The 25554-nt window shown below is 42.4% G+C and overlaps 1 protein-coding gene across 1 annotated transcript in view; it reads left to right on the top strand.

Annotated features, from left to right (window-relative positions):
* CIT (citron rho-interacting serine/threonine kinase) overlaps positions 1–25554 on the top strand; it is a 191440-nt gene that overhangs the window by 86827 nt on the left and 79059 nt on the right. The window contains exons 11-19 of the mRNA XM_030821489.1: positions 5537–5642; positions 6551–6694; positions 7965–8084; positions 13333–13503; positions 13767–13817; positions 14336–14389; positions 17825–17965; positions 19828–19953; positions 23596–23691. Of these exons, the coding sequence (XP_030677349.1) occupies positions 5537–5642; positions 6551–6694; positions 7965–8084; positions 13333–13503; positions 13767–13817; positions 14336–14389; positions 17825–17965; positions 19828–19953; positions 23596–23691 (1009 nt within the window). The remainder of the gene's footprint in view (positions 1–5536; positions 5643–6550; positions 6695–7964; positions 8085–13332; positions 13504–13766; positions 13818–14335; positions 14390–17824; positions 17966–19827; positions 19954–23595; positions 23692–25554) is intronic.

Below are 25554 nucleotides of genomic sequence, written 5' to 3'. Positions count from 1 at the left end.
CCCTCTCTGGGTGTCTCTCTCTCTCACACACACGCTCAGAGAAGGTGGTTAAAAAAAATTTGTTTAAGTTTGAGAATTTTGAGAACAAAGGAAAAATTTTGGAAGGCATTTTAATGAACAGATAGACTCTGTCCCAGTCCATGGTCAACAGAACTTCATAATTGGATAGTTTGTTTACTGCAACTCTGCACCCCATTGCCCATCATTTTAGAGTTCCAACCAGTTAGAGGATTTTCTTGCAAACTTTCCTTAAAGCAGTGATAGTATCAGCTCTTTAAATAATACTATGCTTGATGAAGTGGTACTTTTCGGCATAATTTTAGACCAGCAGACTTGCTGCTTGAAGAGGACAGGGCTATATTTGGTAATTATATATATGTGGTAATATGTATGTAATATTATTATCATGTAATATACAATAATATTTGGTGTAACTGGTGGCTCTGACGCCAGTCTTTGATAGAACCTCTCAAGCTATGATTTACATTATGGTCAATGTTAGCATAATGCAATTATCAGCAATCACTTGCTGTTGCTTTGAAAGTCAGAAAGATGGCTAATAAAAGTCTTAGAAAAAGAAAACAGTCCGGGCGCGGTGGCTCATGCCTGTAATCCCAGCACTTTGGGAGGCTGAGGCGGGTGGATCACGAGGTCAGGAGATTGAGACCATCCTGGCCAACGTGGTAAAACCCCATCTGTACTAGAATACAAAAAAAAAAAAAAAAAAAAAAAACACATTAGCTGGGAGTGCTGGCGTGGGCCTGTAGTCCCAGCTACTCGGGAACTGAGGCAGGGGAATCGCTTGAACCTGGGAAGTGGAGGTTGCAGTGAGCTAAGATTGTGCCACTGCACTCCAGCCTGGTGACGGAGTGAGACTCCGTCTCAAAAACAAAAACAAAAACAAAAAAAGAAAATCTTAGAAAAAGGAAATAAATTGTAATATTTCAGAATATTTGTTGGGGAGGATATATGTGCTCAAGAAATACATACTGAGAACTTACCATTGATGCTAGAGATTGAATTGCCCCATGTCTACATGAAAAATGAATAGAATATAAACATTTTAAATTGAGCCATGTCTATCTGTATTATATTTCTTTTATAGAAATTCATGGAAATGGTATATTTTAACTGAATTATTAACACTGGGGAGAATAGGCTTTAATCATTATCTAATATCTGTATATTGTTTTGCAATTCATAGCCCACCGCCATTAATTTCAAAATTGGGTTCTTAAAGAGTGACGAAAAGACACCAGTATCAAATGGTCTGGCCAAAATACCACATGGAACTAAATGCTGGGGATGGTCATACAATGAGTTTTAAGTGGCTAGACCCTAAATCAGAAGCACTTTCTTCGAATTAGCACCATGGTTCTTAATCCTGTCTGTACATTACAATCACTCAGTGGCTTAATACAAATGTTGCTTCCGGGGGCCACACCCCAAATCTGTCTGACTCTCTGATTTAATTCGTCTGAATGGGGCCTACACATCAGGTGTTTTTTAAAAGGTCTCCAAGTGATTCTAATGTGTACCTGCATTGAGCACCAGGGAAGGTGTAGGAAGCCTGATAACCTTTACTCTCCAGCCTCATCCTCTAATCCCATGATTGTTTATGGGATTGTTGCTACACACGCAGCTTAGTCATAGCATTCTTACTCTAGCTTTTTTTTTAGATGCGATTTTTATTTATTCTTAAAGAAAAAGATTTCTTTAGCACCTTTATTCTGAAGAGCTCTTAATTGCTGTACTTAGAACTTCCAAAGAGTGAGCATTTGTCAAACATAGAATAGCAGAATGAAGGGGTTGGACCTCGGGTGAGGAGGGCTGTCGCATGGTCTCCTTCGAGTGCCGGCGGGTGGGGGCTGCACATCTCCTCACTTCTGGGCCCATTGATAAGTGACCTAAAAGTGCCTTTCTTTTTTTTTGGTGGGGGGTGAAAAAGCAATCTGTTTTGTACCCATAGCAGTGCACTTTAAACAGGAAGCCCCACTGGGGCCAGCCTTCTGTGTGTCATTAAGTTTTTCAAGCCACATCCTACCTATCATCATGCACCCATGTCATCGTTCTTTTAAAGGGTGCCAGTTTTTTGCTTAAGCACAAGGAGCTGTGACCTGTGTTGTCATCCCTGATGCATGTCATGCATGTGACTTCGTGACATGTGGGTGACTTTTGATCTCTGAAGGACCAGGGACCCAGTCTGTGGATCATCACTCTCTCCGTGGGTGGTTTGGGTCTTGTTCTCTAGCCCACCCAGCAAGGTGCAATTAGGAATAAAGGAAATAGCAAAGGAATTTTGCTCAAGGCCATGCCAAGCATTTCATCTTATATGAAAAGGAAAAGAGAGAGAGAGTGTGTGTGTGTGTGTGTTGGCTAGATTTAGGTAGAAAACAGGCTGGTGAGAAGCGTAGAACTTGGTTAAAATTTCTAGCCAAAAGTAAGATTTTTAAAAAGATTTATTTCTGGATCCAATCCCTGTTGCCCATTTCTATGAATAATCACCATTTGTTTTAACGTGAATAATAGCACAGAGCAAATTCAGCCCCCTGAGTTTTACCATTTTAAGCAATTGCTTTAGGCCTGTGAGGCATGTACTGTTTATGAAGCTGCATGGGTAGTAATGGAAAAAACAACAGTGACAGTAGTAACAGGTGACATTTATCAAACACTTGCAGTGTGCCAGGCACTGTGCTGAGGGCATTACATGCATTATTTCATTTAATCCTTCCAAGAACTCTTTGAAGTAGGTTGGTAATTATGCCCATTTTACAATTGAGGAAACTGAGGTTTGGAGATGTCAAATAACTAGTCAGTAGTGGGGTCAGATTTTTCTTTTTTACAATTTATTTGCTTTTTTTTTTTTTTTTGAGACGGAGTCTTGCTCTGTTGCTGGAGTGCTGTGGTGCCATCTTGGCTCACTGCAAGCTCCGCCTCCCGGGTTCACGCCATTCTCCTGCCTCAGCCTCCCGAGTAGCTGGGAGTACAGGCGCCTGCCACCACGCCCGGCTAATTTTTTGTATTTTTAGTAGAGATGGGGTTTCACCGTGTTAGCCAGGATGGTCTGGATCTCCTGACCTAGTGATCCGCTTGCCTCGGCCTCCCAAAGTGCTGGGCTTACAGGCGTGAGCCACCGCGCCCGGCCTATTTGTTTTTTTTTTTAAGAGACAAGGTCTTGCTGTGTTACCCAGACTGGAGTGCAGTGGTACAATCGTAGCTCACTGTAGCCTTGAACTCTTGGGCTCCAGCGATCCTCCCGCCCCAGCCTCCCACGTAGCTGGGACTAGAGGCATGAGCCACTATGCCCGACTCATTTTTAAACATTTTTTATAGAGACGGCTGGGTGTGGTACCTGTAATCCCAGCACTTTGGGAGGCTGAGGCGGGCGGATTGCTTGAGCCCAGGAATTCGAGACCAGCCTGGACAACATGGAGAAACCCCGTGTCTACAAAAAATACAAAAATCAGCTGGGTGTGGTGGTGCGTGCCTATAGTTCCAGTTACTTGGGAGGCTGAGGTAGGAGAATCACTTGAGTCTGGGAAGTCGAGGCTGCAGTGACCTGGGACCACCGCACTCCAGCCTGGGCATCGGAGTGAGACTGTCTTTCAAAAAATAATTTATTTATTTATTTATTTATTTATTTTTAAAATAGAGACAGGGTATTGCTGTGTTGCCCAGGCCCGTCTTGAACTTCTGGCCTCAAGTGATCCTTCTGCCTCAGCCTCCCAAAGTGTTGAGATTATAGGCATGTGCCACTGTGCCCAGCCTGAGATTTTGAACAGAGGAGCATGACTCTGGGCGTTGACTCATTTGGCTGTCCTACAGTGTGAGTGTGGAAAGCTGTCACTGGAGTACAGCAAGTCAGCACTATCAAGCCAGCCCTTGTCATTGCCAGGAGCTGCGGGGAGAGAGGTGTTTTGCATTGCTGCAGGGAACTGACCTCTTTTAGTCAGGGAAGTAGTTTGGGGCAGCAGAAAGCAGAACTTGCACCTGCTGGTAAGATCTGAGTGGTCACTGACAGCCAGCTCCGCAACCCCGTTACCAGGGCAACAAAGATAGGCCTGGGGGTAGTGGTGGGCTCTGCCACATCTCTCTATGCATAAGAACCTTTGGCCACTGTTGCTCTGGCCTTGTCTTTCACCAATCCCAGTGTTCATATCCAGTGTACCAACCACTGAGGGCAGCTGTCCTGGAATCTCTCTCTCATCTCTGCCCATAATTAACTGCTTCTGGGCACAGTGCATGAGTTACATAGATGAGTGTGGGTAAGTTTGCCCTTTCTGTGGGGGGAGCATCCTTTTGGTCCACTCTCAGGAGGGCATCCTATGTTATTTTTGTGATATTTTCCTAAGAGTTGTATAGCAAGTGCATCAAGCCAACTTGTCTACCCCAGCTCCCTCTTGAGACCAGCAGAAACCATTTATCAACTGGCAGTTTACGTAACCTCTCTGGGCCTCAATTTCCTCATATAAAATGAGGATAATAAATTGTATTTGCCTCATAGAGTTGCTGTGGGGAGTAGAGAGTTCAAATGTGTCTGTCAGTGGAGGAAAAAAGAAAAAACGAGAACAAAAAGAGTTCAAATATATCTAGCATTCAAATAGAACCAGGTATGCAGCCAGTGCCCAGTAGGTGTATGAGTTTCCCATGGCCACTGTAACAAATGACCACAAACTTAGTGGCTTAAAACAACACACATTTATTATTTTACAGTTCTGGAGGTCAGAAGTCTAAGATGATGCCAGGTGTGGTGGCTCAAGCCTGTAATCCCAGCACTTTGGGAGGCTGAGGTGGCAGGATCACTTGAGGTCAGGAGTTCCAGACCAGCCTAGCCAACATGGTAAAACCCCATCTCTACTAAAAATACAAAAATTAGTCAGACACGGTCACGAGCACCTGTAATCCCAACTACTCAGGAGGCTGAGGCAGGAGAATTGCTTGAGCCCAGGAGGTGGAGGTTGCAGTGAGCTGAGGTTGCACCACTGCACTCCAGCTTGGGCAACAGAACGCGACCCTGTTTCCAAGAAGAAAAAAAAAAGTCCGGGATGAGTTTTACTGGGCTGAGATCAGTGTAGACAAGGCTGCACTCTCTCTGGAGGCTCTAGGGCAGAATCTGTTTCCTTGCCTTTTCCAGCTTCTAGAGGTTGCCTGCATTCCTTGGCTTGTGGCCCCTTCCTCCGTGTTCAAAGCCATTGGTGTAACATCTTCAGGTCTCTGTGACTCTGATCCTTGCTTCCATCTTATAAGGAACCTTGTGATTTCATTGTACCCATCCAGATATCCCAGGAGAATCTTTCCATGCCAAGATCCATAACTTAAATCCCATCTGCAAAGTCCCTTTTGCCATGTGTGGTAATATATTCACAGCTTCCAGAGATTAGGACATGGCATCTTTGGGAAACGGAAGGGGGCATTATTTGACCTAACATCAAGAGCATGAGATGTTTTCATAAAATGAAACAAATGTTGCACCTTCCTAATGCAGCTTCTTAGGCCCACCTGCTGGCCCCCTTGACACTGGTTTTTCTCTACCTAGGTCTGTTGTGTCGGGTCTGGACTCCCCTGCCAAGACTAGCTCCATGGAAAAGAAACTTCTCATCAAAAGCAAAGAGCTACAAGACTCTCAGGACAAGTGTCACAAGGTATTTATTTCCGCAGCCGGCCTCCTTCCTTGCTCCAGGATCCTCCCATCCGTATATGCCAAGGGATCCGCCCGGGGCCGCTGCTGGCTCTGAGCCGCCTGATCCGTAGAGAGTGAGGCGCTCCTGCCCTCGCTGAAGTCGTGCCTCCAGCAGCTCAGAGGGAGATGAATTCGGGCCTTGCCGTTGCTGTAAATCCTTTAAATCTAAACCAGAGGAGGCCCTGGATTTAAACAGTCCGTTTCTCAGCATGACCCAGCCAGATGTCTGCTTCTTCCGGCAGGTGGCCTGGGTCCTCACCTGTGGCTGAGATACATCCCATCTGCTTTGAGTGTTGCGAAGTCTCTCTTCCTAGTCTTTTAAAACTCCTGCTTATGTCACTGCGGCCACTGTGTTGATTACGCTCAACGTCTCTTAACAGTCACTGTTCCTGCCCAGAGGCAACGCTCTGGAAACTAATAAGTCACTGCTTGCCTGGGACTCCTAAGAGTGCAGACGAGTAAATATCTCCTTGCCCTGTCCTGGATTTGTCCTCTAGATCTTTGCAAGGAGATGGGGGGGGATCAAGATGGATTTGGGATAAAATTAAAGTGACGTCTGCAAAACCAAAACAAAAACAAAAGCAAACAGGTGAAAAATGATGATTGTGGCTTTCTTGCTAACTGGGTTAGAGAAGTGATCAAGTGTGAACCGGGACTTGAATGAGAGGAGTGACTTAGCATTTGGTGACTGTCCTTAACGAAGAACTGTGCGCTCCTGGGCGAAGAAACAATGGTATTTCCATCCCAACTTAACTTTTGGTGAATTAGCCTTAGCCCAGACCACCAGGTGGTTTCGAAGGCTACTTGAGATGTGATTGCTCCTAATGAACCTCCACGGGCCTTTTTAACCTGTCGATGTGTTTATTTCAGATGGAGCAGGAAATGACCCGGTTACATCGGAGAGTGTCAGAGGTGGAGGCTGTGCTTAGTCAGAAGGAGGTGGAGCTGAAGGCCTCTGAGACTCAGAGATCCCTCCTGGAGCAGGACCTTGCTACCTACATCACAGAATGCAGTGTGAGCCTTCCCTGAAGCCCCCTTCCCTTGAAGGTGGCACTTCCTGTTGTGTGTGTCTCATCCTGTTTCATGATGGCTCCATGAGGCACATCACAGCCAATGGCAGAGAGTAGAGAGAGGGAGAGCACAAAAGCAAGATCTGTGTTTTGCAGAGTAGTGAGAGCCAGGTGTAAGGTCCCCGAGAAATGAGATGGGACTCATTTCCAGCAGAAAGTGCAGGTAGACGGCTGATACCACGGAGTCTGGAGATGGGAGTAATCCATCTTTGCCGCAAGTTGCAAAAGATCTTAACATCTCCCATCCCAGCCTCTCTGGTCTGCGTTGTGTCTGACATGAGCAGCCTTGAGAACCAGACTCCCAACTATGTACAAGAAAACTTACTTTCAATCTTCCTGACATCAAATTTTCCATTGGCCAGAACTAGTGTAGTGACAAGAAAATAGCCTTGAAAACTCAGACCCTCTGTCATTATTTACCATGTGACTTTCGTTTTTTGTTTCCTTCACAAGAGTAGACTGTCTTCTTCTCCATTGTCTTGTGAAATTTTTCATTCAGGTGTTTTTTTAATGTGCCCAATTAAACAGTCTTAAGAAGTTGAATCACACATTTCTAAAGTTTTTTTCACAAGGGAGAGGAAATCTATAGAACGTGGCTGATTAAGAATAACTGCTATGTTTCCATTCCAGACTTGGCTGCCTTTCAGTGGTGGGTGAAGTTATTCAGCTATGTATTTCAGATATAGATTTCAGTGCCATTGAAGCATTAAGGGATTCTTATGGATGAAAGGTGTCCAGGAAAAATAAGCCAGGAGGTAGAAATAGACCACTTGGAGTCTTAAATGACAACTGGGCAGAGGATATGAAGTCATTGCTACTTTAAAGAGGCATATGTACTTTAGGGCCCACAAATAACCGTAGAAAACACTTTGTAGCCATCCACATGGTGGCTGTAATAGCTACTGGGTCTTAATAGGTTTTAGTCCTGAACATGCAAGTAAGTATCTCCTAGGACAGGTAGATGGTGGCAGGAGACAGGCTGATGCAGTTTCCGGCTGGATCCCTAAGGTCACCAGGTTGAGATGATGTTTCTTGAACCAAGGGGTTTTACAGGATGGAAACCGGAATCGGCAACCAACTGGAAATTGTGAACTGTGGTCCGTCACTCGAAACCGTCCTGATGTCTGCGAAGCAGCTTGCAGCTCTCTTAATGAGTCTTTTCAAACAAAGCAGGATCCACAGGGCATCCCTATTAAAATTTTTGCTTTCTGCAGAGCTTAAAGCGAAGTTTGGAGCAAGCACGGATGGAGGTGTCCCAGGAGGATGACAAAGCACTGCAGCTTCTCCATGATATCAGAGAGCAGAGCCGGAAGCTCCAAGAAATCAAAGAGCAGGTAGGCCTGCTTGCCTGGGATCACAGCGGCATCTCGGCTTGCTCGGACCTCTGATTTCAGGAGAGGCATGTTTGAGAGAGAAACAGGAAGAAAGGGAGAGAGAGAAAGGGTGGGGGCAGAGTGGAAGAGAGACAGGGATGTAGGTCATTCAGAAACTTCAGATTTCTCATAATTTATATACATCATAGAATGCTTGTTCCAGCTCCTTTTGAAGCTGATACCCCATAATGTCTGCTTTTAAAAATAAAGATGTAGATTTAGAGCAAGAGTGGGCAAACTTCAGCCTATGGGGCAAAGCTGGTCCAACACCTATTTTCTATGGCCCACAAGCTAAGAATGGGGTTACGTTTTTAAACAGTTGGAAAAAAAATCAAAAGAAAAACAATATTTCATGACATTTGAAATTTATATGAAATTCAAATTTCAGTCTCCATAAATAAAGTGTTTTTTTTTGGAACACAGCCATGCTTGGTAATTTGCATATCGGCCCTGGCTGCTTTCAGGCTACAAAGTCAGAGGTGAGTGGTTGTTACAGAGACCATGTGGCCTGCAAAGCTGAAACTACTTACTATCTGGCTTTTTACAATAAAAGTTTGCCAATCCCTGCATTAGATGGTTAAAAACAATTAAATGTTTTAATAGCTTCTCAGATGCACTTTAAGTTTTTGAGTGAAGCCAGGCTAATTCATAGTTTTACTTATATAAAGAAATATTCTAGAAGAGAAGTTCGAACCATTCTGGTCAAGGTCAAGTCAGGATTAACACTGCATATCTGAGTGCAGAAGGCTGTCCTCTGTGTTTTCAGAAAGGAGAATCGAGACCTTTAAAAAGCCCACTCTTTTTTTTTCTTTCTAAATGGGTTTTCTTTCTAAATGGCTCATTTTTGTATTGCCTCATTGTTTCCTTTTTAGCATGGGTTTTTGTGTCTTGAAAAACTGTAAATAGAGACTTTAATGAAGAGATGGCAGTGAGCAATTGGAGAGCTGAACTATCAGCTGCCAGGCAACTCTCATTCACTTCAGAAAATCTAATGGAAACATTGATAGAAATGAACATTTCTATCTCTGGGTAGCACAAACTTAGCCATCTGGCTGGAGCTAATGCAAGAAACTTCTGCAAATAACTCTATCCATTAATTACTCTTTAAAAAAAGAATTACTGTCTTTGGAGTTTTGTTGGCATAATATATTTATCATCTGAATATTTTAAAGTTGTGATCAGTTAATATTCTGTTGCTTGATAAAAACATTATAAATAAATGTGCATAGGAAGGAAACTCTGTAAAGGATTATCAGATCTCTGAATAATGCAGTCTTAGAGGTTTTGAAGGCTGCACATTGGCTTTGAGAAATCGGCTTTGACAGTTGACTCATGCTCCTTTTATCAACATAGTTTTTCATCCTAAAAGTTTCAAGAGGTAGGAATCATTTTCTCCCATTAGTTCAACATACCTGGAAATTTACTTTTGGTGACATCCTGGGGAAATGAAAGATGTGTTTGGCCACCAGAGGGAGCAGCTGGTGTCCACAGATTCCTTAGAAACGGAATTATCAGGACGTTTTGAAAAGGTGTATGTTGGTGGCCGAGTTCAAAGACGTGTCTTTTATGATTCATACGACAGTTGGCATGCATGTGGAGTCTTAGATTTAATGACTGCTAAAAGTTCCATTGTGGGGAAGAAACGTGGTTTCAGATTTGATTTTTCATCGGAACAAGGATTTATTTTATGACTTTTGGTAAGTTTTGTGAGAGCAGGATGTTTGTAGACCGGGAGAAAGCTTTTAATGCTTGCAGCAAACTTTCAGTATTTGGTTTGTGGCATATTGGTTTTTTCTAGACTTGGGATTTATTCCCTGATCTTTCTCTTAAAAATCTAACTTTCTATATGGCTCTTTATTTTTTTGAGATGGAGTCTTGCTCTGTCACCCAGGCTGGAGTACAGTGGTGCAGTTTCGGCTCACTGCAGCCTCCACCGGCTGGGTTCAAGTGATTCTCCTGCTTCAGCCTCCTGAGTAGCTGGGACTACAGGTGCACGCCGCCACACCCGGCTAATTTTTGTATTTTTAGTAGAGAGGGGGTTTCACCATGTTTGTCAGGCTGGTCTCGAACTCCTGACCTCGTGATCTGCCCGCCTTGGCCTCCCAAAGTGCTGAGATTACAGGCATGAGCCACTGCACCTGGCCGGCTCTTCCATTTTTTAAAAAAATATTTTACTTCCGCCTAGCTACCCACTCTAGAATATTTAGATTTGGTTTAAAAGAAAAACACTTCAAAGACTCATGTGAAATGTGATTCCTAGATCATTACTAGCAATTTCAGCTTCTTCCTTGCTCCCCTACTCAGGAAAGGAGACAAAAGTGTGGGTAACACAGAAGTCACTTGTGTTCCATGGTTTCTGAGTAAATTGGATCATACCTGATCCTTCCTCCCCACAAAATTCTGAAGCTCCATTCAGAAGGCTTGCGTTAGGTGGGCCTTGAAACCTGTCTGCAGTTCCCCATCCTGACCTGACTCACACCTACCAGTCTTTCATTCCATCCTGAGATACCACAGCTCTCTCTCAGCTGATCTTGCAAACAGACCCGATGATCACCTCTCAGGTTTTTCCTGAAGCAGGGATTTGGTTAGCTGCTAGATTTATAGGATTTCCTTGAAGTATCCAGCACAATATCAAAGGATCCACAAATGAGTTAGAATTTTCTTTTGATGCTTGTAGCAGACTGGGTGCCCCGAGAGGTTGGAGAGCTGACAGAGTGGTTGCCTGGTTCCTGCCTTCCTCCCTCTTATGTGCTGACAGCTCAGGGAAGAGAGATGTTGGGGGGAAGGAACAGACACTCTGTCCTCGCTCTTGACAAAACACAAAAATTACATTCCCTTCTTGCCGACATAAATTCAAGAAAGAAAAGTGAGCTTGAGGACAAAAGATGCTCAAGATTTGGTGTCGATGCCTGTAGCCAGGACTGGCTTTCCCATAAGCTCTAGCAGGCACAGTATCTAGGGACCACTTTACTTTTGGGTCTCACAAAATGTTTTAATTTTTTCATCAGAAGAAAAAAGTTGGGCTTAGGTCAAAGACACTGTTTTCATAGATGATGTTAATATTTTTGTATTTATAGGAGCACAACTGTAAAATGTAATCTTTAATTTTAATTTTTATGGAGGAAGGCAAGACAGGCTCAGTGCTCACAGCTATGAAAGCCAAATATGGCTCTGGTTGAGGGAGTCCAGAAAAACCAATGTTCCATTTCACATACAGCTCATGTTCTGGCCTGTGAATTAATTAATTAATTAATTTGAGATAGAGTCTTGCTCTGTCACCCAGGCTGGAGGGCAGTGGCGTAATCTCAGCTCACTGCAACCTCTGCCTCCCGGGTTCAAGCAATTCTTCTGTCTCAGCCTTCCAAGTAGCTGGGATTACAGGTGCCCACCACCACGTCTGGCTAATTTTTGTATATTTTGTAGAGATGGGGTTTCACTATGTTGGCCAGGCTGGTCTCAAACTCCTAACCTCAAGTGATCCGCCGCCTCGGGCTCCCAAAGTGCTGGGATTACAGGCATGAACCACCGTGCCTGGCCTGCCCTGTGAGTTTAGATAATTGTGAACAGGTTATAAAGACCTTTAGTTATATAATCCAGCATCGCCTGCTTAGTATGCATGACCCAGGAAACCTGTGTGCCCTATGATTCTGAGGATTGACCTTCAATAACAGTATGGTTTTGGGTGGGAGAGAGTGAAATGAGACCCGTGTTCCATTTTGGGCTGTTTTTCCCTTTCCCCTTTACAGATAATAGAGGGAGAGGTGTGCTTGCATGGAAACCATCCAATTTTCATAAGAGCAGCACATCCCCTTTAATATGCTCTGGGGGAGTCCCCTACTACAATGGGATAAAAGGTTTCCTTTATACCCTGTTATTCAAAAATTGCAATTTATCAGTTAAAAGAATATCCTTGCTCAATCGATTATTTCTTGGGAGAAATATTCAAATATTCCTCACCAATTATTACTTGGGAGAATGGATCTCAGAGATGTTACTGAATATTGTGATTTTCAAAGACATTCTTGATTCAATTCCTTGTTCATTTCATTTTGTATCTCTCTCGTCCTCACCCCACAAGTCACCTTGGATTACATAAATGCTCATTCATAATCCTTATACTTAGCCTTGATTTTTGCTAACGCAGAATGTTTTTATACTTTGTCCAAAAGTTTTCAAAATCACCGGCGATTTCTTCTGGTGAGCTCAGTTCTGAGAAACTTCAGTGTAAATGTTTTGATTTTAGAAATGCATTTTGGAAAAGGTTGGGCTGTTTGGATCACTTAAAGGGTTTGCTCAAGGGAACAGGAGGGTTCTTTCCTTGGAATTTTTCTCACAAGTTATTTTGACCGAAGCCAGTGTTTTGTGACTCTTCCAGATTTCAGGGTGACTTGCATTGCAGGAGCGATGTTACGGTCATCATTCAGTTTTGGGCCCAGAAAAATTAATGGTGAGAAACTGACATGATGAGTTTCACCTTCCAGAATTCTTTCCACTGAGATTTTCAATTACCCTCTTGTGCTGTCTGAAAGGTTAATTTTAAAACTAGTACCATATCTAATTTGTGTTAGGAGCACATGACTTCTAAAGAACAAATCTATATAAATGATTACCCTTGGCGGAAAACTACACGTAAGCAGTTTATCCTTGTTGTTTAAAGAACATCCCTTTCGGCTCTCCTGTGTTATGCCTTAAGGTTATATGCATATTGTGTGGTGTGATTTGCCTGTGTGTTCCCAGTGGTTTTGCTAATGACATATGCTCTACATTAAAATAGTGTTTTTTTTTTTTTTTTTTTTTGAGACAGAGTCATGATCTGTCACCCAGGCTGGAGTGCAGTGGCATGATCTCGGCTCACTGCAACCTCTGCCTCCCGGGTTCAAGCGATTCTCCTGCCTCAGTCTCCCAAGTAGCTGGGACTATAGGCCCGCACCACCACACCCAGCTAATTTTTGTATTTTTAGTAGAGACAGTGTTTCACCATGTTGGCCAGGCTCGTCTTGAACTCCTGACCTCAGGTGATCCACCCGCCTTGGCCTCCCAAAGTGCTGGGATTACAGGTGTGAGCCACTGCACCCGGCCAGGTCTTTTCTTTGCCAATCTCTCTTCACTGTGCATCTTCCCTGTGTGGTTAATACTCTTCCATCCTCACTGCCTGTCTATTCTTTTTGGAGTTCTAAAGTTCTCTTTTATTCCATTGCCTGCTCTTTAGGAGTACCAGGCTCAAGTGGAAGAAATGAGGTTGATGATGAATCAGTTGGAAGAGGACCTTGTCTCAGCAAGAAGACGGAGTGATCTCTACGAATCTGAGCTGAGAGAGTCTCGGCTTGCTGCTGAAGAATTCAAGCGGAAAGCAACAGAATGTCAGCATAAACTGTTGAAGGTAGTCAGCCACCCTCCAGGAGGGTGCTTTTTGGGTAAAATCGTACATGATCTTAGCAAGAAAAAGGAGAACCTAGTTTAATGAGAAACAACCTAGTTTGAGAAATAGTAGGATACCTTGGAAAACTCTTGGTCTTTATTTACAGAAGATAACATTATTCTTATTTACTATTATTATCTTGGTCACAGAGACCAAGAAAGTAGTCTACATGACTTTTTTAGGTTGTTGAAATTTCCCAATATGTTGTATCTTTTTAATTACAGGCTAAAGATCAAGGGAAGCCTGAAGTGGGAGAATATGCGAAACTGGAGAAGGTATACTTTCCATGACTGGTTTTGCTACTAATATTTTGGGTAGATAACTTTTTTCATGTTATTATCAGTGGCCCATCATTGATGAAGAGTATTCTTCGTCAATGAATAGAGACCTCTCTTCGAGGCTTATTTTGATAGTCCACGTTTGGGTGACCACATTTGACTTTATGGCTCTAAAAGAGGTAAAAGACAGCTCATTTTTGTCATGCCTGCCCACAGCAACAAACCCAGACACTTAGTAAAACATACATGAAAACTGTTATTGTCTTAAAGGACTGAGCAACTTTCTCTTTTTGCCATTTGTATGTTGCTGGTCCTACATGCATCATCAACTTGGAGCTTTGCACTGGGACAAAGTCTTCCCTGAGAGGCCATTGTTCTTCCTCTCCCTTAGTAGGTTCTGGAAACCCAAAGAAAAAGACCCCATAGAAATCTCAAGAGAATAGGACTGCAATAAATGTAGCAAGATGTTAATGCCGATTTGCCTTTTGCTTTATTTCCTGGGATTTTAATTATAGATCAATGCTGAGCAGCAGCTCAAAATTCAGGAGCTCCAAGAGAAACTGGAGAAGGTAAGCCCAAGGTGATTTTTCAGGAACTTACCCCGCCACCACACCTCCTTTCCAAACATCTTTCTTGTCCCAGAGCACAAAAGATGAAAGAAACAGAATTAGTCACCCAGCGCTGAGGAAAATGAAGGGGGAGTGAGCGATTACCTGAAAATATCAGAGTTCTGAATATAGTTTTTCCTTTTGAGACATGTCAGCAGTGTTTATTTTTAAAAACCAAGCTGTGTGAGACTCTCAAGTAAAAGTTCTAATTATACTACGACAGAACCCAAGAGGCCTGCATCTCTCGCCTCAGGGGGCCTGGCACCTCATTTTTGCACATTTGTAAGAGAAGCAGTTCCCCACCCAGACTGCTTTCTGCCAGCAGGAGGCCTGCCCTGCAGAAGGCTGGAGGAGCCATGGGGTTGTCACGTGACTGGGAAGGGGCGTGGGTTTGGTTTATAGCATCCTGCAAAGTTTGTGCTAATGGCCCTTTTATTTCATTAATTATTTAATTTAAAAAAAATTTTTTTTGAGATGGAGTCTTGCTCTGTTGTCCAGGCTGGAGTGCAGTGGTGCGATCTTGGCTCACTGCAACCTCTGCCTCCTGGGTTCAAGCGATTCTCCTGCCTCAGCCCCTGGAATAGCTGGGATTACAGGCGTGTGCCACCATGCCCGGCTAATTTTTGTATTTTTAATAGACATGGGGTTTCACCATGTTGGTCAGGCTGGTCTCGAACTCCTGACCTCCCAAAGTGCTGGGATTACAGGCATGAGCCACTGCTCCTGGCCAACTTATTTAACTTTTTTGGGGCAGGGTCTCACTCTGTCATCCAGGCTGGAGTGCAGGGCATGATCATGGCTCAACTGCAGCCTTGACTTCACAGGCTCAGGTGATCCTCCCACCTCCGCCTCCTGAGTAGCTGGGACTACAGGTGTGCACCACTACGCCCAGCTGATTTTCTGTATTTTCTGTAGAGAAAGGATTTTGCCATGTTGCCCAGGCTGGTCTCAAACACCTGGACTCAAGTGTTCCACCTGCCATTGCTTCCCAAGATGCTGGGATTACAGGCATGAGCCACTGTACCTGACCATTTTATCTTGTTTTTAAAATTTTTATTAATTTTTTCCTTAGCTTCATTAAGGTATAATTGGCAAATAATAACTGCATATACTTATAGTATGCAATGTGATGTATATACACACACACACACACATATCGTGAAATGATTAAGTCAAGCCAGCTAACAGATCTGTCACCTCACATTCTTCTTAAATTTTTTGTGATGAGAACATTTAAAAGCAATTTTCAAGCCCTTTCTTTAGTTGAACACTGGAAATGCTTAATGGAAGGGCCAGAATGAATGTGGTTGTGGGATGTACCTTTGGCATCGAGAATGTTTGTGAATGTGTTTGCTGGCTTGGTTTAATAGAGCTCTTCCTCCTCCTCCTTCTTCTTTTTTAAAATTGTGGTAAAAAAAAACCACGTAACATTAAATTACCATCTTAACCATTTTTAAGTGTACAGTTCAGTTGTGCTAAGTTTATTCCCATTACTGGGCAATGGATCTCTCGAACGTTTTCGTCTTGTTACACTGAAACTCTATAACCACCAAATAGGAATTCCTCTCATCCCCCTACCTTTCTACTTTCTGTGTCTATGATTTTGACTACATTATATACCTCATATAACTGGAATCATATAGTGTTTGTCCTTTTATGACTGGCTTATTTCATTTAGCGTAATGTCCTAAAGTTGCATTCATGTTGTAGCATGTATCAGAATTTCCTTCCTGCTTAAGGTGGAATCATATTCCATTTTATAGATATACTGCATTTTGCTTATCCACTATTTGCTCCCTGCTTCCTTATTCTTGAGTTCTCTAATGAAAGCCCTCATGGCCCTCTTTAGCTGAAAGCTTATGAGAGGACGCATGTCTCCATCTAGAACTCTGCTCTCCAATCAAAGTGTGAGGGAGCCACAAATATTACTCACAGATGTAATTTAAAATTTTCTAGTAGCCACATTTAAAAACAGCAAACACAGGCCGGGCATGGTGGCTCATGCCTATAATCCCAGCACTTTGGGAGGCTGAGGCGAACTCCTGAGGTCAGGAGTTCGAGACCAGCCTGACCAACATGGTGAAACCCCGTCTTTACTAAAAATACAAAATTAGCTGGACATGGTGGCGCATGCCTGTAATCCTAGCTACCTGGGATGCTGAGGCAGGAGAATCACTTGAACCTCGGGAGGCGGAGGTTGCAGTGAGCTGAGATTGCGCCATTGCACTCCAGCCTGGGCAAGAAGAGCAAAACTCCGTATCAAAAAAAAAAAAAAAAAAAAAAAAAAGGCAAAACAGGTGAAGTCATTTGAATGATATATTTGTTCTAACCCAGTATATCTCAATATTTCCCATAGGAAAATTAACAAAGGAGATCAAGACCACAGTGAAACCCCGTCTCTACTAAAAATACAAAAAATTAGCCGGGTGTGGTGGCGGGCGCCTGTAGTCCCAGCTACTCGGAGAGGCTGAGGCAGGAGAATGGCGTGAACCCGGGAGGCGGAGCTTGCAGTGAACCGAGATTGCGCCACTGCACTCTAGCCTGGGCGACAGAGCGAGACTCTGTCTCAAAAAATAAAAAAAAATAAAAAAAAATAAAAAAATAAAAAAATAAAAAAAATGAGATAATTAAAATAAGGAGAAAATTAATGCTTAGAGGCAAATACATTGATAACTGGGTAGATCAATCCATTTAGTTCTATTTTCATTCACTACGTTGCATCGAATTGAAGGAATTGAAGATGCTAATGATTGTCAGATACACCATTATCTTATATACCCCAAGAAAGAAAATTACATCAATTTTAATTGTAGGATAGATTTCAAATTCAGTGATGTTAAAAAAAGTTCACCTTAGAATAATGAAATACAGAATTAAATGATTGTGTATTTGTTTTGACAAATGGTAAATTCAGTATTACCTGCTTTTTTAATTTAGGACACTGTCACTATCTTTTTTTTTTTTTTAAGATTATACTTTAAGTTCTGGGATACATGTGTGCAGAACATACTGTCACCATCTTTTTTTTTTTTTTTTTTTTTTTTTTTTTTTTTTGAGACAGAATCTCACTCTTTTGCCCAGGCCAGAGTGCAGTGGCGCTATCTCGGCTCACTGCAAGCTCTGCCTCCCGGGTTCACGCCATTTTCCTGCCTCAGCCTCCCGAGTAGCTGGGACTACAGGCGCCCGCCACCGTGCCCGGCTAATTTTTTGTATTTTTTTAGTAGAGACGGGGTTTCACTGTGTTAGCCAGGATTGTCTCGATCTCCTGACCTCGTGATCCGCCCGCCTTGGCCTCCCAAAGTGCTGGGATTACAGGCGTGAGCCACCGCACCCGGCCACCATCTTTTTATATGAATAAATTTGGCCACCTATCTCCTTTTCCTCCTCTCTTCCTAGGCTGTAAAAGCCAGCACGGAGGCCACCGAGCTGCTGCAGAATATCCGCCAGGCAAAGGAGCGAGCCGAGAGGGAGCTGGAGAAGCTGCAGAACCGAGAGGATTCTTCTGAAGGCATCAGAAAGAAGCTGGTGGAAGCTGAGGTGAGCCAGGAACCTCCAGCCCAGGCCCCAGCGGCCTCGGCCTTTGGCTGTGGCCAAGGAAAGAAACTGCCAGACCATCACTTGCTTACGTTTGACCAAAGCTGCTTTCCCTTCTGAAGATCAATTTGAAAGCTGAGAGGCTGGGAATCATTTCCCCCCAGGGGAAAGAAAGATTTGTCATAGCAGCTTCAAGTAGAAAGATGTCTTCATAGAAGCTTTTTCTTTCTGTTTATTTTCCTCTGACCTACTCACTAATCTGGGAGAATTTTGATTTTTATAGGTTAACCGAAGCTCCATCACTGGTTTTTTCTTTCTCTTCCCTCTGTTTTTTCCTTGCCTTTCCCCTCCACGATATTAATAGCATATTAATTTTCAAGGCTTCACCTATTACCTGCGTGTCAATGACTCTCAGATCTATATTTTTGGGCCTCTTCTCTACTTCAAATTCTTTGTTGTTGTTGTTGTTGAAATCATTTGTATAATTTTACCAGAACCACATGAATGCCTTTTCATTGTAAAAAACTTAAAACAGTACAGAAGAATATAGGATAAAAAGCAATTCTTCTCCTTTACTCGTATCTGCCTCCTCTGCCCCTTGGTGTTTGTCCCACAGAAGGGGTGTGCCATAGTCGATTTCACCCTCCTCCTATTGCTGGATCTTTTGCTTTTTCTTGTCACATTCTTGGTGTGAACCTCCTGGTACATGTCTCTTTTGGGCCATCCTCACCCACATTCGTCTGCATTTCCCCCAGCTCCCCTAAATTCCAACTGAGTGTCTGAATGGTGCATCAGATTTAGAATGAGCTGTCTCTTCCCCGGCAAGCTGGTTTCCCTTCTCACTCTCCTCATGCCAGGCAGGGCCACCATCATTCATCTGGTCATTCCAGGCTTGAAACCTTGGTGTCATTTCGTTTTCTCTGGACCCCACCATTCAGTGAGTCCCTCCATCCTATAAATGCAGCCATACATCCCCTGTTCATCTCCTGCTTCCCATTTCTGTAGCCCTCCTTGTAGTCCAAGCCCTCTCCTCTTAGCTGAGCAAATCTAATAATTTCTTGGCCATCTGCCTCCAGCTTCTCCTTCCTTCCAGCTAGTTCACACAGTGAAAGATTCACGGACCTCAAGGACCAGAGTTCTCAGCATTCCCTGCCCCATCCCAAACCTTTCAGGGGTTCATTCCATAATGCTCAGGTGTACCCCTGAGCCTGGTATCTGAAACCCTCAACCTTTGACCTTTCTGCTTTTCACCTGCCCTTCCCCTTAACATGTGCTGTGCTATAGCCATTCCAGGCTTCTCTTGGGGCCCAGACTGGCTCTTGACTACTGCTGTTTCTGCTAGTGTGTCTCCTTTTGTCTGAAACATCTTCCCCCTCCTCTCCTGTCCTTCCTCCTGCAAAACACCATATACCACCTCCCTCCAGAGCTCACGCCTCTCTGATGTCTCTGCTCAACTGTCCAATTAAAAGTCCTCTTTCCTGCCTGCAACCTCCTGCAGCACTTTGTACCTCTTTGCTTTATGGTTCTTCCTCCTCTTAACCTATATTATGATTATTTGTGTTTATCTTATCTCCTCCAAGGGCAGGAATGATGCCATCTTCCTCTGTATTTTCCGTGATGCCTAGGTGGCACTTTGCAGATAGTAGGTGCTTGGTAAATATTTGAATGAATGAATGCACTCTTGTAACCTACACAACTGAGTACCTGGATTATACAGTCTTATTTTCTCTGCTGTTGCTTCGGGTGCCTGACACTTTTCTTCCTGACTCGAGTGTATGCTTCTTGAGGGCTCTTTCCCTTGGTGCAGGTGTTATGCCCATAGCGGTTACTCCATTAAAACTCTCTGATTGATTCATGATCTACAGGAACGCCGCCATTCTCTGGAGAACAAGGTAAAGAGACTAGAGACCATGGAGCGTAGAGAAAACAGACTGAAGGATGACATCCAGACAAAATCCCAACAGATCCAGCAGATGGCTGATAAAATTCTGGTGAGCAGGAATGAAAGTCGCAAAGTTAAAAGATAACAGGTTAGAGTTTGCAAAGGGAAGGGGGTAAGAAGAAGAATTAACCACAACAATAAGGGAGGTATCTCCAAGTAGATGAATTAAGTGAGGTGGTTTCAGCATATACCACATCGTAGAGTAGTATGAATAACCAAATAACAGACATTTCAGCACTGGTAACAGATCCGTAAATATCATTTTTTGCTCTGTTTGCTACAGCCTGGCTTTTTTTTTTTTTTTAGTAGAACGTGCATCTATCATTTTCAATACATTTTTAAAGGCGTGTTGACATACTTCTATCAGCAGAGCTTTGGATAGCTGTCAACTTTGCAACGCCAATTTAAAAAGCTGTAGGGGTTTAGACCTTTAAGACCGAAATTCAGATTCTTGCTTTTAGAAAAGAAAGCAATTAGTCATACAGAATTGTTTTGCTAGGAGTAGTATTTGTCATAGATCTGTGTTCACCCACTCACTTTCTCTGCTACAGTTGGTTATTGTTATTATTATTTTTTCAATTTCCTTAGATATAGCAGGTCTTTTTTTAGGGTCTGTAGTCATCCTGATTCTGTCTCAGGCTCTGATCACCAAATTAACTTGATCAAGGAAGGCTTGGGTGGTATTTGCAGATGTGTTGACTTTTTGCCCCTGCCAGGGTGGAAGACAGCACCTTTGAAGGGCTCTCCTTGGACCTCAGTCCCACAGCCAGAAATTTGACATCATGTTTGAGACTCAAGGATGACTTGGAGTCCATTCCTATCCCACCTGGGGAGAGTCTCTGAAGTCATTGGTCATTCCTCTCCACCCTAAGGAGGCAAGGTGGTGAGCAGGGCACTTCATCTCTCTCTCTTCACATCACTTCTGGGAAATGAGTCACCAGCAACTGTTGGAATTCCAGAGTGGCCAACTTATAGGTCTATACTTAATACCAAATCAAACTGTTTACAACTTTACATTTCTGTTTGTGTATATTTATAAATATATGGATGTTCTCGAATCAACAGGTAAAAGAAAAATGGGTTAAATTGTTTTGCTAAGACACCCAGTCTTTGTATATATGTCTGCACACAAAGACAAATGTGACTGTTAGTCTGCCCTTTCTGTTCTCTTGTTCCGTCATCAAAGTTTCTCTTGGCTATTGTCAAGTGTTTGAATTTTATCGTGAGTATAAAATTAGATCCCACTGAGATCCCACCGCTGCTGTCCCTTGCTTGGTATAAATGAAGTGGTTAACTCTCTTGTGGTTGCAAAGTGTTTCTCTGTTTAATGGTGATGTGTTCATTCATTCATTCAACAAATATTTAATGAGCTTCTACTATGTGCCAGGCACTGTTCTAGGAGCTGGAAATTTAGCAGCAAACAACAGTATTTGCATAACAGGACTGAAGAGTTGATCCAATACATCTAGAAAATACCTGTTTAAAAAATGACAACAACAACAAAAAATGCCAAACCACCAAGGAGTCATATTTTTAGAATATCTGCTCTTCCTAAGGTTCACTTACAATTAAAATGGAGGAGTAGAGAGTTCTGCATTCTTCGATTATGTGTTATAAACTCCCATTCACAAATAGACCAGAAATTTGGTCTTAAAGTTGTCAGTCTCAGATACCTGGGTTTTTTTTTTTTTTTTAATCTAATTTTAGATTCTGATTTCCATTCCTGTGTTATCTTATGAAGACCGAAACTGGGGGAAAAAAAAAAAAAGATGATTATCAAATGATTTCTAACATAAAGGAAAAATAAGCAGATTTCTTTGTCCGAGTGTATCTTGCCACCTGCCGGAGTACCTTTGTGGTTGTGACTTCATTTATTAGAAGGTGCCTTTTGCTCAAGAACCCTGTGCTTAGGCTGCAAAGTATCTAGGATGTGGGCAAAGAGTGGTCCTTAGTACCATTATGTAATGATGATGCCTGAACATAGATCGCCAAATGTCATCGGCTTTAAAATATTTGCTATTCTGATAAGAACTTTCAAAACAGATAATGGTACACTCAGTATAGTAGAGTCTGTGGCCTTAATAAAAGAAGTTACTGCAAGAGATCCTTTAGCCAAGTACATACAGAACCTTTTAAAATATGCTTTTATTAATCCTGTTTATTTTCAACTCTTCAAGATCACATCTGTTGAATTGCAGTAGATCTTGTGCACCTGGTGTTAAGATTGAATTTTAATTGCCCTCAAAGCAAAGCCAATGCTTGTGGACTTTAGAGTTTCAAAAGCTTAATCACTAATATTTTAAGTGCATGTGAATCTCAAAGTACTTTTTCACCCCCATTTTATGAACATATCCTATATAATTTCCTCATTCTTCAAAACCCTCATAATTGCTTCCACTTCAAAGAAAAATTTCATAATAGTATAAAGAGTTGAAAACTTGGAGTAATGACTTGATATTAGTAATTAACTGATGGGTCCAGATTCATAAGAATTAATATAGATGCAGCTATCTGTGCATTTACAGAATGTTTTAGTGAATTGAATGCTGCCTTTTATAAGGTCAGTTTATAAAACACTGGCAAATGAACTGCTGTCATTTTCAAGTGAATTACAGTTTTGTTTAAAAGCTAGAAACTTGGCCAGGCTTGGTGGCTCATGCCTGTAATCCCAGCACTTTGGGAGGCCGAGGCAGGTGGATCACCTGAAGTCAGGAGTTTGAAACCAGCCCGACCGACATGGTGAAACCCTGCCTCTACTAAAAATACAAAAATTAGCCGGGCATGGTGGCGCATGCCTATAATCCCAGCTACTCGGGAGACTGAGACATGAGAATTGCTTGAACCCGGGAGGCGAAGGTTGCAGTGAGCCAAGATCGCGCCAGTGCACTCCAGCCTGGGCAACAAGAGCGAAACTCCCTCTAAAAAAAAAAAGCTGGAAACTTAACAATAAAAGAATTAAGAAGACATTAAATGTAGGGTATTTATATTACTCCAGATTCTCTTCTAATCTTTAATATGTCTGTGTACATTTTTATGTCATTATTATCAGTGTATTATATGTTTGTCTTTGTCCCCATTTGCATTGTATCATATGAACATTATACCACATGCACATCTACAGATAGTCACATATGCCACTTACCAGTCAGTTAAAATCATTCAAAACTTGAAGTGCTTGGATCGTAACATTAGTTTTCCTTTTTAGCTAGGGTTCTTGAGCAATAATTCTGTTAATGAGGAAAATACAAAGTATTTTTTAAAATCATAATCATATATTAAAATAACTTTTCTCATTTAAGGCTATCATCGCAGTGAAAATGGCCTGAGGTTCAAGATAGTGGTCAGGGCTTTGTCATGTACTAAACTTTCCAATGTTGCCTTGTTACTCTTATTTCTCTGTGCAAAGATGAAGAGCTGCCTTTGTTTGACCTGTCACACTGACGTATTTGTGGTCTCAGGCCTTACAGCCCACCAGCTATGTGTGTATGTGTGTGCGAATACTTGGACTTGGAAAACCCAGGGCCAAGGCACGGTGGTGGTTTCCTTCCCAAGAGCCTTAGGCTAGTAATGGAGGACCAGAAGCCCGTTACCTGTGGTACCTGTACCAAAGTCATGTTTCCTGTGAATGTCTAACGTGCATTGGCAGTGTCCTGCCCACTGCACACCTGACTGTCTTTTCTTTTGTGTCTAGGAGCTCGAAGAGAAACATCGGGAGGCCCAAGTCTCAGCCCAGCACCTAGAAGTGCACCTGAAACAGAAAGAGCAGCACTACGAGGAAAAGATTAAAGTAAAGACATTTTATGATCTTCCCTGGCCTTGCTCGTATAATACCATGTAGCTCCCATCTCTGCCTGGGCCCTTGTGGCCACTTCTTGCTGGACCAAAGTACTGTTTGGGGTGAATAATGTCCTTATTCCATGGTGGGAGATTTCAGGGTGTTACTTACGTGAAGGATTGGAAATCTGAAGTTCCAAAAAAAACTTTTTTTTTTTTTTTTAAATGTGGTCATCATTTATCTCAATTTCATCTTTAAATTGATTTTTTAAAGTCATTGTCATTGAATCCATGATCATTTCTATAATCCTTTTAATTTTTAATTGTAATTTAAAAAATTTTTAATTTTTGTGGGTACATAGGTGTTTATATTTATGGGGTACATGAGATGTTTTGATACAGGCATGCAATGTGAAATAAGCACATCATAGAGAATGGGATATCCATCCCCTCAAGCATTTATCCTTTGAGTTACAAATAATCCAAGTACATTCTTTAAGTTATTTTAAAATACACAATTAAATTACTATTGACTATACTCACCCTATTGTACTCTCAAATACTAGGTCTTGTTCATTCTATTTTTTTGCAGCCATTAGCCATCCACACCTTCCCTACAACCCCTTCTACGCTTCCCAACCTCTGCTAACCATCTTTCTATACTCTATGTCCATGAGTTTAATTAAGTTGATTTTTAGATCCCATAAATAAATGAGAATATGTGATGTTTGTCTTTCTGTGCCTGGCTTATTTCGGTTAATATAATGATCTCTAGTTCCATCATACGTTGTTGCACATGACAGGATCTCATTCCGTTTTATGGTTGAATAGTACTCCATTGTTGTATCTGTACCATATTTTCTTTCTTTTTTTTTCCCTTCAACGTTTAAGTTCTGGGGTACATGTGCAGGATGTGCAGGTTTGTTACATAGGTAAACAACGTGTGCCATGGTGATTGGCTGCACAGATCAACCCATCACCTAGGTCTTAAGCCCAGCATGCATTAGCTATTCTTCCTGTCTTCCTGATGCTCCCCCCACCCCACCCCCACTGACAGGGTTTGTGTTGTTCCCTACCATGTGTCCATATACCACATTTTCTTTATCCATTCATCCACTGATGGACACTTGGGTCATTTCCAAATCTTAGCTATTGTAAATAGTACTGCAGCAAACATGGGAGTGCAGATATCTCTTTGATATACTGATTTCCTTTTCTTTCCTTTCCAGCAGTGGGATTGCTGGATCATGTGATAACTCGATTTTGCTTTGGCTTTTTCTTTACAGTTTTACTTTGCCTTTAATTTTTCTGAGGCTTACTGTATTGTGTCTAAATGTGGATTTCTTGGCTAGGTGTGGTGGCTCATGCCTATAATCCTAGCACTTTGGGAGGCCGAGATGGGTGAATCACTTGAGTCTAGGAATTCAAGACTAGCCTAGGCAACTTGACGAGACCCCCGCCTCTACAAAAAATACAAAAATTAGCTGGGTGTGGTGGCGTGCACCTGTTGTCTCAGCTACTCAGGAGGATGGGTTGGGAGAATTGCTTGAACCTGGGAGGCGGAGGTTGCAGTGAGCCGAGATTGCACCACTTCACTCCAGCCTGGGTGACAGAGAGAGACCCTGTCTCAAAAAAAAAAAAAAAAAAAAGTCCATTTCTTTTTACTTATCTTACTCTGCTTGAGATTTACTGGGCTAAATATATATACATATATTTAGAGACATGGTCTTGCTCAGTGCAGTAGGCTCCTCAGCCACCCAAGTAGCTGGGACTATAGGCACATGACACCATACCTGGATATTTAAAAAATGTTTTTTTCTAGAAATGGGGTCTCCCAGGCTTTTGAATAGATTCATATCTTTTTATTTATTCTAGA

This window comes from Nomascus leucogenys, chromosome 10, assembly GCF_006542625.1.
Source record: "Nomascus leucogenys isolate Asia chromosome 10, Asia_NLE_v1, whole genome shotgun sequence".
In the NCBI taxonomy this organism is placed as follows: domain Eukaryota; kingdom Metazoa; phylum Chordata; class Mammalia; order Primates; family Hylobatidae; genus Nomascus; species Nomascus leucogenys.
The sequence above is the reverse complement of the archived record's forward strand: the minus strand, read 5'-3'. Positions and strand labels throughout refer to the sequence as shown.